Source organism: Cricetulus griseus, chromosome 5 (genome assembly GCF_003668045.3).
Source record: "Cricetulus griseus strain 17A/GY chromosome 5, alternate assembly CriGri-PICRH-1.0, whole genome shotgun sequence".
Classification (NCBI taxonomy): Eukaryota; Metazoa; Chordata; class Mammalia; order Rodentia; family Cricetidae; genus Cricetulus; species Cricetulus griseus.
In genome coordinates, this window is record NC_048598.1 from 191,622,584 (window position 1) to 191,638,386 (window position 15,803).

The 15,803-nt window shown below is 41.9% G+C and overlaps 1 protein-coding gene across 1 annotated transcript in view; it reads left to right on the forward strand.

Moving 5' to 3' along the window:
- Rapgef5 (Rap guanine nucleotide exchange factor 5) overlaps positions 1-15,803 on the forward strand; it is a 222,048-nt gene that overhangs the window by 39,213 nt on the left and 167,032 nt on the right. Inside the window, 4 exon segments of the mRNA XM_035445921.1 lie at positions 162-212; positions 2,637-2,743; positions 8,473-8,594; positions 9,941-10,109. Coding sequence (XP_035301812.1) covers positions 162-212; positions 2,637-2,743; positions 8,473-8,594; positions 9,941-10,109 — 449 coding nt within the window.

A 15,803-nucleotide genomic window follows, 5' to 3' on the forward strand; every position in this document is an offset into this window, starting at 1 on the left:
GGTTTATTAAACCAATCTTCTAGTGTGGACACTTCCTGCGCATGACACTTGAATGTGTTTTTCTTTTTCTTTTTTTTTTTTTTTTTTTTTTTTTTGGTTCCAGGTGGTGTCTGTTTGAGTCTAATTAATTTCCTTTTCTTTTTTCTTTCCTCTTAAAATAGACTCTCTCAAGAAGAATTTCCAATCCATACCTTGAACATAGTCCTTCCCAGGTATGAAACTGTTATCTTTTTCCTTCTGTATGTTTGTAATGGTGGTTCACAGACGCTGGTGGTTAACTTTAGGTTATAGCTTCCTGACCTCCCGGAGTTTTGCAGGGATAATTTAAGGATGCAGGATTGATGCTGGCCTGCCCTGTCACCTGGCAGAATGCACTCAGGCAGTACTCTGGTCAGCCCAGGTGCAAAGGACCCCTTTAAAAGAAAGACCTCCACCCACTTATGCTCTCTTTCTGTCTCTCTCTCTCTCTCTCTCTCTCTCTCTCTCTCTCTCTCTCTCTCTCTCTCCTGCTGTTCCCCTGGGACTTTTCCTGTCTCCCTCTTCTCTTCTGTCCTCTCTCTGCCTCTGTGTCTCTTTACCTCTTTTTCTCTTTCCTCCCCTTCCCTCTCTTTCTAATTAAACTTCTCACTTAAGCTCAGTCTGCCTGGCATGTTTGTCCCTCCGCCTCGGTCACCCTGCAATGAAATCTGCCAAGGTCCCCCACGTGCATTTATTCCTAACAATAATGCCCTCTTCACACTGTCTTCCCTGCCAGGGAAGACCAGTGAAGACACTGAGATTCCCTCACGATTCATGATGCTCATGACGTAAGAAATAACTGTTTGCCTCGCTTTGCAATAAGTGATCAGTGTGGAAGAGTAAATATTCGTCCTTCAGTTTTTCGTTCTTTGTTTTTTTTGTAGTGATGCGAGCACAAGAGTTTGCAAATAGTATACATTGTACACAGAACTTTAATAAGAGGAGATGTATGCATAGTTACCCCTAAGGCCATTGTCCCCTCTGTGGTCTCTGATGAGAAGAGATGAGGACGTGTTTATTGTGTTGCATTGAGGAGCCAGACACACTTTCCCATTCCTCAGAACAAGAGACTGAAGGGAGGATCTCTCCTTCCTGCCCTTCACTGTTAGACACCTGGAATAGATCATGTGCTTGTCGGCTATTCATTAAATGCTTCATGAATGACTTATTGAGTGAGCCTTGTAGCTGTCAGGACTACTCAAGCACCAGCTGACTCGTGCCTTTACCTCAGTAACTTTCTGCTGTGTAGCTTGTTCAAGAGATTTGATTTTTAAAAATGTACCAACAGGTCATCATTTCTTGACCCTCTTCTCATCAGATTGCATTCAAGTGACGATACTGGGAGAATTAAGCATGAACACTTACTTTCTAGCAAGTCACAACCCATGTATTATAAATTTGTTTGCTTTAAGGGGTAATATAAGATATCTGTAGGTAAAGAAATAGTTACTAAGAGGGCCTGGGGTATAGTGCAGTTAGAGTGCGCTTGCCTTGCTTACAAGGCCCTGAGTTCAAACCCAGCACAACCAGTCAAAGGAGTTTGCCAAAAAGCAAATAGGGCTGGAGAAATGGCTGAGCAATTAAGAGCACCGGCTGTTGTTCCAAAAAAACCCACAGGTTTGATTCCTATCATCCACATGGTGGCTCACAACCATCTATAACTCCAGTTGCAGGGGATCTAATATCTTCTGACTTCCAAAAGCATCATGTACACGCATGCAGAACACAAATACAACATAAATACATGCAGGGAAAAATACTCATACCCGTAAAAATAAATATGTAAATAAATATATTTCACAATATGAGAAAGCGGAGCAAATGGAAAGCTATAAGCATAAAGCAGTATACAATAATTTCATTACATTGTGACGTTTTGCCCATTGTATTTCACATCCTGGGCTTATGAAACAGCCTTGTGCTAGAGAAGAAAGGGCAATAGGAGAAAAGGAGGTAGCTTTGAAAATGGCACAGAGCCTTCCTTCTTCTCCAGGGATTAAAGACTTGGAGGAATGGGAAGATTAAGGAAAGAAGTTAAATGAAATCTCTTTCTGAAAGATAGAGTTGTGAAGCCCTGCAGATCAAATCAGAGCATTTGGAATTAGCTGGGAACTGTGCAGTTGAGTGAGGCTTCAGGGCAAAGTAGCCTGCTGTGGCATTGCATTGGGCTTTTAGTTGTTCACTAAGTGGGGAAATGTCTTCCAAGGGCTTTTATATGCCTGGGTTATCAATAATGGCCAAGTTAGTAGATTAAACGAGTTGCTTGTGATTAATCTGCACAGATAAACAACTCCAGTGTGCCGTGGTAACGGAAACACTATTTCCAAAGTGTGGATATTGCACACTGAGAACTTCATGTTTTAAAAGAATATTGCTTATGATGATAGCTAAGTGAAGTCCTTTACATTTGGAAAATAGTTATTATAGTTTAATAGTGTAAGTGGACCAGCAGCTAAAATAAAATAAGGTAATTATAGACCAGTGGCTTCATAGGCTAAAATGTGTCTGAAGCTTAGGGAATTAGTCATGATCCTTTATATACAGCATGCTGTTGGGAGCTCACAGACTGTCACATTATCGTTCTCCATGTAGAATCATTGTTTGTCTTTTCTGCTTAGATTTATGGAGAGAATTCTTCTTGCGCAGGAAGAGCATTAAGGAATATTATTATCGTTCAAGGAGCCGACCTGGTAAAGGACAGAGTGAACCTCAAGGGGTTTTACAGGTAACACCGTTTCTTAACACCTGTCAAAGCTCTCCTTGAGGAGTGAAAATCAAACCAGCCTGATTGTAACCTTGAGCACAGAGTGTCAGGCTGTCTCGGTATTATCAGTCGGAGGGACAGATGTGTTCTGTCTGCTCTGGATCCCCAGGGTGTTTGCGTATGGTCATGGTTAGGCTTCCGGGTCTGAGAGGATATAAAATTGCTAACTGCAAGGATTGTCTCTTTTTTGAGTCTCCTGAGATGCAGGCTCATGCTACACTGGGTACTTCAAGAGACATAGATACCACATTGGAGACATTGTCAAGTGTCTGGAAATGCTCATAGGCAGACAGAGAGAGACAGAGAGAGAGAGAGAGAAGAGAGATGAAAAAGAGAAAGAGAGAGAGAGAGCTATTCAAATCCTCCAGGTGAGAATGAGCTGCTTCCTGGGCCAGTGAATAAGGGCAGCTCTGTAAACAATAGAAGAGGATAGGCTCATGACCAGTCTTAATAAACGTCTGGAATTCCAGTGAGTTCAGTTGGAGTGTTCAGTACACGTGTTTCCCTCTTGTGGAATAATAAAACAAAAGAATATACTATTGCCTTTTTATTTTGCTACATAGAGATGGAATAACACTGAATAATACCAAATGGAAACTGTAAAAAATAAAACCAACAGAACAAAACTACCATTAATAAAGAGTCTTAAAGAGATGACATTGAAATAGCAGAATAGGGGCAGCACTCAGATATCACCAGGAGGAGGGCGGATTCCCACCATAAAGGATGTTCCTTTAAGTTATAGAAATTTAGCTTATAACAAATGCTTTTACCGCCCTGTTGTTTTCATCGGCCACAGGGGACAAGTGTTTCATTGGAAACATTTCATGATGGCCCAGATCCTGGGGATAGTGAATCCCAGAGATTTGGAATAAGAAAACCCCTGTGTGAGGTACAATTCATACACAAAATAATGAGTCAGACGGTGGTTGTGTACACCTTTAATCCCAGAACTCAGGAGGCAGAAGCAGTGGATCTCTGTGAGTTTGAGGCCAGCCTGGTCTACAGAGTGAGTTCCAAGACAGTCTCCAAACCTACAGAGAAACCTTGTCTCAAGAATCAAAAGACAACAAACAAACAAACAAACAAACGTGTATAGCTTCATAAATGTTTCTTTACTATACACTGATACAATCTTTATCCATGCAACATGGTTAAGATAGAGGGGAAATGTTGTTCTAGAAAGTTCCCTCATACCTCTTAACAATCACCAGTTTCTGCAAATACAGTGTCTGGGTGTTTTGTTCGCATATGTCAATTTTGCGCAATAATGGGATTCATGCTTGTACACAAAGAATTTCGCTCATATTCACCTCCAACCCTGCTGCTGTCCTGCCCCAATTCATGCTCTTGTGAGTCCTGCCTGTCTTCCACTACCTTCCCTTCTACTGTCTTGTCATTGTTTTGGAGTCCGGGTGGGGGTTGTGGGTGTGGGCAAGGACTTTCATTAGGATTGCTTACATGAGTGTAGTTGGGAGTTTGTTTCCGGGAGTATGGGTACTTTGCCTGTACCTCTCATTTCTCTCTCTCTCTCTCTCTCTCTCTCTCTCTCTCTCTCTCTCTCTCTCTCTCTCTCTCTCGTTAAAGATTTTATTTATTTGCCATATATACAGTGCTTGCCTGCATGTATGCCTGCAGGCCAGAAGGGGGCACCAGATCTCATTAAGGATGGTTGTGAGCCACCATGTGGTTTGCTGGCAACTCAGGATCTCTGGGAAATCAGCCAGTGCTCTTAACTGCTGAGCCATCTCTCCAGCCCCAACTCTTGGTTTTTTAGGGACCCTTTAGCAGATTATGAATCCCCAGGAGGAGGTAGGGCCCTAGCAACCCTCCCCTCTTTCTATGACAAGGTGTTGAGAAGCTCAGTCTTGTGGAGAACCTGAGTAGATAGTCACAGCTGCCCTGAGTTCAGTACAGAAACAGCCAACTTAAAGAAGAAAGGGAGAGTCCATGAAGGCAAGGGTTGGGGGTGGGTAGCAGCAGGTGGAGGAGGCAGGAAGCCGAGAGATCGAATCTTTATCCATGAGCCTGAAGCAGAGAGAACCAACAGCAAGTGAGGCTGAACTGTGAACTTCCAAAGCCTGGTCTTGGCAATGTTTTTCCTCCAGCAAGTCTCCATCTTCCCAAGTTTCCATCACCTTCCAAACAGCACCCCCATTCCACCCTCACCCCCCAGACCAAACATTCAAACACATAAGCCTGTAGGGGACATTTCTCATTCAAATCTCCACATCCAGCCACACATAAATTTAAATTAAAAACAAAAGCGAATGACATCCCGTATAGTCCCATCTGACTCTCTTTTTTAAAAGGAACATTGTATATGTAAGCCTTCATGTCTAGCTTTGGGCAAGATCGAAGAATTCATGTCAGTTACAGCAGAAGGCTATGCTGAAGTCTATGTTCTTAAGGTGTGTGTGTGTGTGTGTGTGTGTGTGTGTGTGTGTGTGTGTGTGTGTGTGTGATCTGTGGGCGTTAACTGAAATGGAAATGGACCCTAATCAGGTCCATGGAAAAAGAAACTATCCAATTTTGAACATGCTTAGGATTTTATAGGAGTACTGTGGGGAGGAAGTGTCTATTTTGTTGTAATGAGAAAAGAGCTACTGAAAGCAGGATTTAAATGAGTCCACCAGACCCAAGATAAATGACAAATAGGTATTTATTAGGGAAGCCCTCACACAGATAAAAGTAAATAACCACCACAGTTTTCCTGCTCCAGAAGATGCAGTCTCCACCCTTCTGTGAGCATGAGCCAGCCCCTCCTCTACCTTATAAGGGGTCATGTCTGCACTAGAAACCACACCCAAAGGGTGTGGCCACCACTGCAAGTTCACTGGCAAGGCAAGATTGCCCCTACAAGCGACTTTTCTGTTGTAGTTTAAGGACCAATTAATGTTCTAGGATTAAAGATAAAACACTAGTGTGGCTGCCTAGGATGGGTCATTTAAATGTGTTTGGTGGTCAGCTGGGGTAATGAGTTCCCATATGCCCTGTGAGAATCCACGGTGGCAGCTCTGGGAAGTTTTTGTCCTATAGAAAACGCATGTTATTTTCTGAGCCCTTATGTCCTTGTATGTAGGTTAATCACTAAGTACCACCACCCTATTTATGTTTTAAAGTTTAGGATCTGTGTTACCACAGACTGATTGCAAATGGGAAGAGAGGAAGATGTCAAGGAAAACAAACAAACAAACAAATTTCCCACTCCAGAGATGGGTAAAGTGCAGCCGTACACAGGGTCACGTGGGTCTGCTGATCATCACCTCCATATGGCAGTTCTGATACCTGGTATCACAGCTCTGGTTAGATCTGCTTTTACCCTTGCAGCTTCTGGATAGAGTACAAGGCTAAGAGCCATGGCAGTATTTAGATCACTCTGATCCAATCATCTCAGATTTTCATTCTTTCTGCTACCCTCTGCCCTGTAGATTGAGGTTTTTAACTTGATTGTTGTAGACCTGGTCAAAAGTCAGGGGATTAGGAATTAAATGCCTAACAGCTCATCTCATTTTATTTGCTTTAAAGATATTAAGACAGAGTTTCTCTTTGTCCCCTAATGTTTTTCCTCATCAGATGGATGGTAGGAGCAATTTAAAACATGATCATGAGATTTAGGGAGGGACAGAAAGGGGCCACATGAGATTAAAACAGTAGCTTGTTGGGGGTGGTACCCAGTTGTCTGTTAAGGTTGTCATGGCAATTCTGTGTTTTAGCATATTTGTCCCAAGCCTGTGCCTCACACAGCGTAAACCCTTCCTAAGAAGAAAGGGAAGCTAGGGGATTTGGGCTTTGTGGTCACCTGCAACACCTAAGGGATCTGTTGGGAGTGGATATCTCAGTTTCCATGTAGCTTTGATGTGTTAGAATCCACAGTTGACAGCATCCTTGCCCTTCCTCCCTGAAACTGCGGAGCACAGCATTGTTGTTGAAAAGGCCTGGACTAGGAAACCTCTTCATGGCCACCTGTGCTCAGATAGGCACAGCTACAATATAGCTACCCGGTGTAATGTGGAGGTTGGGTTTGTTGAGCAAATGTTGTATTGTGGCCTTCTGTGTTCCAAGCAGACACTCATAGAGGAATGACAAGCCTCTGTTTTGAAAATGTGAAATGAAAAAAATGACACAGTATTTAACTCATGGACTAACATGCTTTCAAAGGCCAAAGATGCTGGCTAATTGAGGGAAGCATTGAGAAATTAGTTAATTAGCACTTTGATCTCTTATCTTGAAAGGTGTCCTGTAGAATCAGAGTTAATATTGACTATTTGGTCTAATTGCATGTTTTCTCGCCACCTGTGTTCTCATTTAAAAGAATCCATATATCTGAATGCTTGTCTTTCTACCGCCTTAATGGTAACCTGCCACTGAACATGTCTGGGACTGGCTTCATTGCCCTGGAGTATCTTTCAAGTAGTGACACTTTACCAGAAAAAAAAAAAAAATCACAGTGCTTTAACAAAAGCTATACCATTCAATCCAGTAGCCCAGCCGAAGTGCAGCACTTTCTGGAAAGTCTTGATGTTGCAAGCTAATGTCTGTGTCAGTCTCAAGAGCTTGCTAACACATTTCTCTAGTTTAGAAGGACAAGACAGCATTATATTCTCACCCCTAATGTCTGCAGGATAAGGGTCAACAGTATAAGATGCATTCCCTCCCTCTCTCCTTCTCTTTGTCTCTATCTTCTTCTCTTCTTTCAACACTCTCGCAGCCTTTTTGCACAGGAAAAAGTAGAACTCGGACACCTCTACAAATGAAAACCTGTATTTCAGAATGTTTTCTTCTGTCTTTTCCTGAGGCCCACACAAATGGAAAAGTTGGCTTGATGATACCACTTCTAACAGTCTGTGGGGTTTGGTGTGTGTGCTTCAAATTCTGATTATAAAGATGACTGTGTGTGTGGTTAGTGGAATCCAGCACACATCCGGCTTCCTGATTTTATGATCTACGATGCTGCTGCTTATTGAGGTTGCTTTGGTTCCATTAAAATGATTAACAGTCGGGTTTATTGTTCTTTGAAACAAGTTTTGGGGTTCAGTCTTTAAAGAATAGAGAACAAAACTCTAGATTGCCGTCTATGGTCCAGTCCTGTGGAACCTTTATGGAATCATTTTGTTACTAAAGGGAGCAGGCAAAAAAAAAAAACAAAAACAACAACAACAACAACAAAAACCCAACCAAACAAACAAAAAAACTACAAATGCATGAGTGGAAAGTTCATCACTACCAATTTGAAGTCCAAGATTGAGGCAGAAGTATTCCTTGTCATAAAAGCTACTAAATTTATTTCTTCATTTGTTCAAACAAGTATGTTTCAAGATCATAAGTATGTGCCGTGAGCTCTTCTAGTTTCTGGGCATTAGTGAGGTACACAGATTCAGTGTCTAAAAACCATATTCTAGTAGCAGAATAGTAGGAGTAGATATGCATACAGAAAGATATATGATTGCTATATGTCAGGGAGCTTAAATCATGTACGCAAATTTTATTCTTAATCCCAAGGAAGTAATATATAAACATTGACCGGAAGCCGAGTAAGAGACAGTGTGTTCCTCCCCACCCCACCCTGCCCCCAACCACCCGAGGCTTGCTTATTTAAAAAAAACGAGAGCTCATGAAAGGAATGGGATCAAACATTAACTGTTTGTTTTCAGGATTTCTCATTGCTCATGGCTTTGTTTTTTGTCCAGGAGAAGCTGCGTGGGGTCAGAGCTGGTCGACTGGCTTCTTGAACACTGTCCTTTTGTCCAGTGTAGATCCATGGCCATTGGAGTCTGGCAACTCCTACTGGATATGGGAATTATGTCATCAGGTTAGTGTTCCATACTTTGAAGACACAATCACTACTTTGTTAAACTGCTAGACCAAAACATAATTGATCTTCTAGAGCATGTTACAATATAAATGGAAATTGTTTTTGAAGGTAAATTTTTACATTTTTATTTTCTAAGCAAAAAGCGACAACAGGTCATGTTTGATTCCTTTATACTTGCCACACCTTCTGTGAAAATACTTAGATGCTTGTTGATGTTAGACTTAAACCTGTAAAAAGTGTTGCCTTCCTCTCTCTTGGCAACTCTGCTCATAAATTTCTTTAATTGGAGATGTCTTTTGTTGCTTCAAATGAATGGTTTATCGTGCTGTATGTATTCAGAAACTGATTTATGAGTGGTGTGTGTGCTATTTTAATTAAGTAATCACAAACACTTAGATACGTGAGCTATGAAGATAGTTGTTCATACTGGACAGAAAATGATGTTTAGGTATAAGCTAAAGTATATGACAATCTCTCTTTTCTTAGTTGAACCCGGGGCGCTGAAAGGGTAGAAGCCAAGCAATTTGTTCTTTATTTATTTCAGTCTCTCAGATGCTAGTTGGTACTGGTAAGACCTTGTTTCTATAGATTGTAAATATTAAGGGCAATTCCTGGTATCAGTGTGAAAGGATGGCACAGATGAGGACATGGTTGTAATCGTCTTAGTAACACCTAGCTCCTAATACTCTTATTTGGAAAGTCAGCTAACTGTTTTTGAGGAGCAGAGCTGTGACTGGCTCATTGGCTAGCATCAGGCTTCTGGTGGGTGACACATTTTGTGTAAAGGCCTTTTGGAACCATCTCTAAGTTTTGATTCCATTAAAATAGGATTTCCCAACTTTGACAGTATTGGCACTTTGGCAATTCTTTGTTGTGAGGGGACTGTCCTGTCCATATAGGATTTTTGGCAGCATCCATTTCTTTCTCCTTCTAGGCACCAGGTGCACACCCCTCCATTATTAGTTATCAAAAATGTCTCCAGACATCACCTTGAAGCAGGGGCACAATGACCCCCAGTTGAGAGCCACTAATTTTGCTAACCAAACCTTGCTTTCATGCTGTTTGTTTGGCATTTCTTGCCACCCCTCTTTGAATTGATACTGATTTGGCCAGCACTCTTCTGCGAAGCAGAAAACCTATAAAATATATTGGTCAACATTCAAGCAGTGAAATTGACTAACCAATATGTCCTTTCATTTTATTGAGAGTATAAGCTTGAGTGAAGCTTGAATTATGTTATCTGACCTTTGGTTTCCTCCTAATCATTGGGTTGTTCACTTTATTATTTGATTCGTGACTCTTAAAAAAAACCTAAGACCTCTTTGTTTGTTTGCTTCCAACAGTGGACCAACATCTATACTTTCAAGATAATTACGTTTTCTACCAGTTTTCTTCGGAAGAATGTAGCTACTTGTACTGTGAATTTGAAAGAGAAGAAGAATGGCAAAATGGGGTGAAACTTTTGCTGCAGCTGGTGCATCTCATTCCTGCTAGAGCTGGCATCTGTGACCTGTGAGTAGCATGTTGGGTATGGCTGTAAACTGTTGGTTCTTAGAGAACGTGTCCTACGTCCTGGGACTGCTCTGCTCCGTCAGACCACTATCTTGTTTGAGTGGTAGGAAAACTATTCCCAAGTTTGGAAAGGTAGACACAGTGTTGGAGATTCATCCTAGCTCCTACATGGCTCCATTGCTATTTTGATCCTCGGCGTGCTTTCTCCGCCAGCTGCAGCGCGATGGTGCTCTGTTTCGCTACTGAATAAGTGGATGATCTAAATTAAGTATAAACATATGATTGGGCTGAAGTTGAATGAAATAATAACTCATATCTTATCCATGCTAGTCATGACTGTGCTAAGAAGGGGCTCAACAGACATTTCTGAAAATAATCTAGAAGCAGTGTTTGGCGAATTAAAGCATTTGAGTCATTATCACATGAAGAAAGTGAATCACTGTATGATTAAAATAATTAGAAGCAGCTTCCTTGAGTCGTGATATGGGGATTATGATATGCCTTCTTTATCCTTGGCAACAGTGACAAGCTGGTTACAGAAAGGAGTTGCAGGTTGAAATGCCAGTTCGATCACTCATAGATGTAGAACCCTTCAGGTATCAGAACACTGTCCCATACTGTTGACTCTTCTGGCTTTTAGAAGGCAAATGGAATTGTCCTTATGTCTCAGGTGAGAGTATAGCTTCCAAGAGATGCCTTCCTGTGACCATAACAAATGTAACTTAGGGGAATGGAGAGATGGCTCAGCGGTTAAGAGCACTTGCTGCTGTTCTAGAGTACTTGGGCTCAATTCTCAGCACCCACATGACAGCTCATAGCTGTCTATAACTCTAGTTCCAGGGGATATGACACCCTCACACAGACATATATGCAGGCAAAACACCAATGCACATGAAATAGATTAGGGTGCTCCAGTGTGCAATTAGTTAGCATTTGGTACTTATACCAATGTAACTTAGTTTTATGAGCTAAGAAGTGACACTACTGAGTAGTTAGTTCAGACATAGCAAATGAAAATTCTTATATTAACAATACATTTCCAAAAGAAAAGTTGGGTGTCAGCAATATGTTTCATGTCAGGCACTATACCAGACACATGCCTTATAATCTCTGTTTTACCTCAGAAAGATTCTTGAAGGCAAGTACTGTTAATTTCCACTTATAAGTGAGGAAATGGAGGCACAGAGTTCAAGTAACCTGTCCAAGGTCACACAAACGGAGAGTGTAGACATCTGTTTACCTTTATTACCTCAGCTTTTTACATCTGCTGTGACGTGTTCTCAGAAGCTGTGGAATAGCCCTAGTATCCCTTCTGAGAATTGTAAGCACAAGTTACGGAAGTGTTAGACTGAACTGTGAAGTGATTATGGGCTTGCCACCACCACTGTTGACAGAGGACCTTGAAACAGTAATGTAGATTCCAATGACACTGAAGAAGCATGACATGGGATATCCTTTATTGTAATATATTCTTCATAGAGGTTGGACATATCCAAGAAAGGTCAAGGCACAGGCCAGTAAACTCCAAGGAGCTCCTAAAGAAGAAGTGACCTTCTTTTTAGTCAGACACTGACCATCACTCCATCCAAATGAAAGACTGTCATTCTTTGACAGCATTCTTCTACCATTTCCTGCCTTGTGTGCATGATGGAGGTGTGGAAATCCCTGGGTACACTCAGAGTAAGAGGGCAGGAGTAGTTTAATCCCCCACACCTCCCCAAGTAGCAAGTTTTAGGAATGCCAGTGGACGAAAAAGCCTTGTGATGTGTAAATCCCAAACCTGCTCTAATTTCTAAAAGTGACAGTTATTTAAAACAAAACAAAACAAAAAAACCAACAAAAACTCGAGCCCTAATATCAATTCCAGATTGATTACAATCTTTTGTCACATTGAGTACTGTGGATGCGAAGTCAGGTCTCAGGGTTTGAACCACCTGTAGTACTCCATGTCCACCAGTGAATTTTGATCGTTTGGTGTGAACCTGAACCTTGGGTCACAGTTACTAACTGGTACACATGGTCGCTGAGGAGCTAAGGACCTGGTTATTCTTATTATAAGTACCAAGCATAAAAGGAAAAAAGGGTTACTAAACCGCAGTTCTCTTCAGGATAGGGAAGATACGTCCTTCCTGCATTAGAGGTGTGAGCCAACTTCTCTGCAGCCGTAGAGTCTCTTAGATTTCTGAAAAATAGACATTGAGCTATCCCCCTTGGAATAAAGGATGGTCAGAGAAAGGATGCCCAGGGACTTCGTCCTCTTTCAGCTGGATTGCCACAGCACCTCCCCTGGTTCCTGCACATATTTTCACCATACCTCTTGCTTTGACCTAGAAATCCCTATTGTTTCAGACTTCAGCCCACACTGCTAGTGTTAGGCTCTGCTCCTCCTTCTGCCTCTCTTTCCTTGTTAAGTTCTGCCCAACCCTCAAGGGGGAGCCCAAGTCCTACCTTGCCTATGAAGTTTCCCCGATGTCATTGGACTGTCTTGGACTGGTGTTTGGTAAACCACTGCTCTCATCATTCTTGGTGGTTTTAAAAGGGAAATCCATTCTTCTAGGTCATTCTTAACCTGGTGTTGTTTCGCTTTTATTCCTTCTAACTGAAGTGCTCTCTGAAGTCCTTTGATTCTTATGCTTTCCATTTGTAAAATAAAACCCCCATCCCCGTGGCGCTTTTAATAACCTATTTGATATTTGAAAGCTATTAAGGTCTACCTACGCAATTCCACAGTGGGTCCCCCTTGGTTTCCCATGCTCTCTAAATGACTTTAAAATGATGCCAGAAAACCACTTAATGTCCCTCTATAAACACAAATCTCTTCTGAACAAATGTATTTTTTTAAAAAGAAAAAAAATAAAAGGGATTTTATAATTTTTAAAAAAAGGATGTTGTCTACCACAGAAAGAGATGGAGCTGGGTAAGCTTGCAGCCTAGTTTGAGGAAATAAATACACTGCTCTCTGTGAAATGGTTTTTATGTCCCCTAAAAGAGATAATTAGAAAGGATTGAGTTGGTTGGCAGGTTACAGCTTCGGGGAAAGGGACTACTAGTAGTAGCACCTCGTTCAGACAGAAGCCCAAATCAAGTTACCCAGAATGAACTTCTTCCTGACTCTCAGTTTTTTTAATTTTGGGTGGGTGGAGAAGAGAATGAGTGAAGACTGAGGAAATAACAGTGTCAAGAAAGACAGCCAAGTAGTTCCCTTAGGGCTTGTATGTTGCTTCTTCCTGATGAGAACCTGCCTGAGAGTTGAGGCTTTGTGAAGCTAAGGTCAGCTCCACTGCAGCGTGGTACCTCTCATCTTGCAAGGGCTCTGAGCAGTCTGCCATTGGCCTCTGAATGCATAAAACCATAGCCTTCCAGTTACAGATAGGTAACACTGATACTATAAAAGACTTGCTGAGGATTGCCGATGCTCAACTCAGGTTATACACACAATATATGTAAAAAGGAAAAAAAAATAAAACCAAATAAACATGGTTTTCTTGCTAAGAGAGATGGTGTCTGTCTTCTACATAAGCACCCATCGTTTTTTTGTTTTGTTTTGTTTTGAATAGTCCAGGAGTTCCTAGTTTTGGTCTAATGCAGTAAAGTTAATCAAATCCAGTGTCTGCTCTTGCACAAGATGCCCTGTGGGATATGATGAGTAGCGGAGTCAGGGGGGTTACTTTGAGAGAGATGTGGAGTCTCTCATGTCTGACGGGAGGCTTTCTCTACTTAAAGCTTCCTTGTGATGATTACAAGCCTACTGTGTTCCCAAATAAGATGGTTGACTTTCAGTTCTGGTCTTACTGGACAGGTCAGCATCTTTGACTCTATGACACTGCTCTTTGGAAAGCAGCCTTTGCACTTGCTTCCTGAGACCTCATCTGTTGGCTCTGCCATCTCTCTGGCTGTACTGTTTATGCTTCCTTTCTGACTTCGTGCACTCTGTGTTCCAAGACCATGCAGTTTGGGGCCTTGCTTGATCCTGGAGGAGATGCCTTTAGACCAGTCAATTCTGTTTCCTACTCCTTTGGATAGTAAAGAACTCATTTGTGCAAGTCCTTTTCATATGTGGACTGATCAATGCAAAATCTGCCTCCTAGTCTTCTCTTTGGGGCTTTCCCCTTGCCCTGACCACTGCAGGCATCAGGGATAGCCCCTGTTTTCCAGAGTCAGGTAGAACTATTCAAAGTAGCCATTCTTCTGTTTATTTATATCCTGTCTCACTTGCCCCCTGTGGGAAACACAGAAAAAGGTTATTGTTTAGGCTTTCTCTTCTGCCTCTGCCTTGCTGATCCTGGGGCTTCTTCCTCTTGTAGCCTTTGGTGTGATGTGTCTCCTCCTACTGGGAACTGCGAGTAACAGATTGTCATTTCAATAGCACTGGTTTTTTCAGATCTCTGTCCTCAGGCTGGCCACATACTTTTAAATCTCTTACCTCTTAACACAAAGTGTTGGGAGTTGAGTTGTTGGTTGTCTCTGCCTTTTCTACTTCCATCAGCTCTACAAAAATGACTTCCAAATCCCAGGGCCTGTGTGCTGCCTCAGCATCCTGTGTAAAAGCATTGCCTACCAGCTAAGACCCCCTTCCTGCCTCCTCATTCTTCTACCCTGCCATAGTTTCCGTCTGACACACATAAGCAGCACAAGGCATTCTAGTTCCTGAGTAGTGTATGCTTCATAGCTCTGACTTGGGAGTTCAAGATCAGGTCTGCCATTTATTCCTGTCCAAATATGCCCTTTGTCCTTCTGACTTTTCCTAATTAGATTCTCAGGACGTTTGGGCAGGAAGAAAATAATGTCTTCATAAACAAGCACTTTTTTGAGTAGGAAATTTTTTTTCATGATGGAACTTGGCATGTTTTATATTTGGTTCATAGGTGAAGAAAGTTTCCATTTATCTCTTTAGATTATTATAAGATTGAACCGGTCTTATCTTTGTCATTTCTTGTTACTCCTTCAGCCACGGAGGTGCTGAGTTCCCCCAAATTTGCAATGTTTATAGACAAAGATTATTCCAGGTGTGGGAAACTGATTACTTATCCGTAACAGAATGCATCTATATTTGAGAGTAGTGCAGGGATTCTAGCTAAATGTGAACTTTTGTAGTTACTTGTGTTAGCATTTGTAATGCAGCTGCTTAATTAAGTGGTAGTCATTTATCTTCAAATCCCCAAAATAAAATGTGAAAAAGAGATCCAAGGACTCCTGATTTTATTCAGCTTTAGGTTGGTTTTTATCACTGTGTACCTGGTCCCAGGAAGCCCAGGACAGTCAATTTATTGCTGCTCAGAAAATCTTTTCTGTCAGCATACCTAGCCAGCTGGTGATGGAATAAGAGAGACCAGAGCCAACTAAGTGGGTTACAAAGTGGTTAGGGTTATATATCTGATAGGGATTGAAGGCCTGGACCAAAGGAAGCAGAACTGGAGGAAGGGATGGGAAAGAATGTGATTGGCTGTGGGTGGTGTGTGCAGAAAGGATGGATGGCCACAGGGTATCAGAACACCATGATGGGAGGGGGAGAAAAGAAGCAGTGTGGCTGAATTTTAATTCATGGGGCCTGTGATTCCCATGTGTGTGGCTGAAAATCAGATTACTGGAATTGGCACCCAGAGCCCCTTGGAAGGCAGGTAGAGGAACTAGGCATGCTCAGCAGGCTTCCAAGACACCTGGGAATTCTAGGTGTGAATCTGTAAAGATCATGGT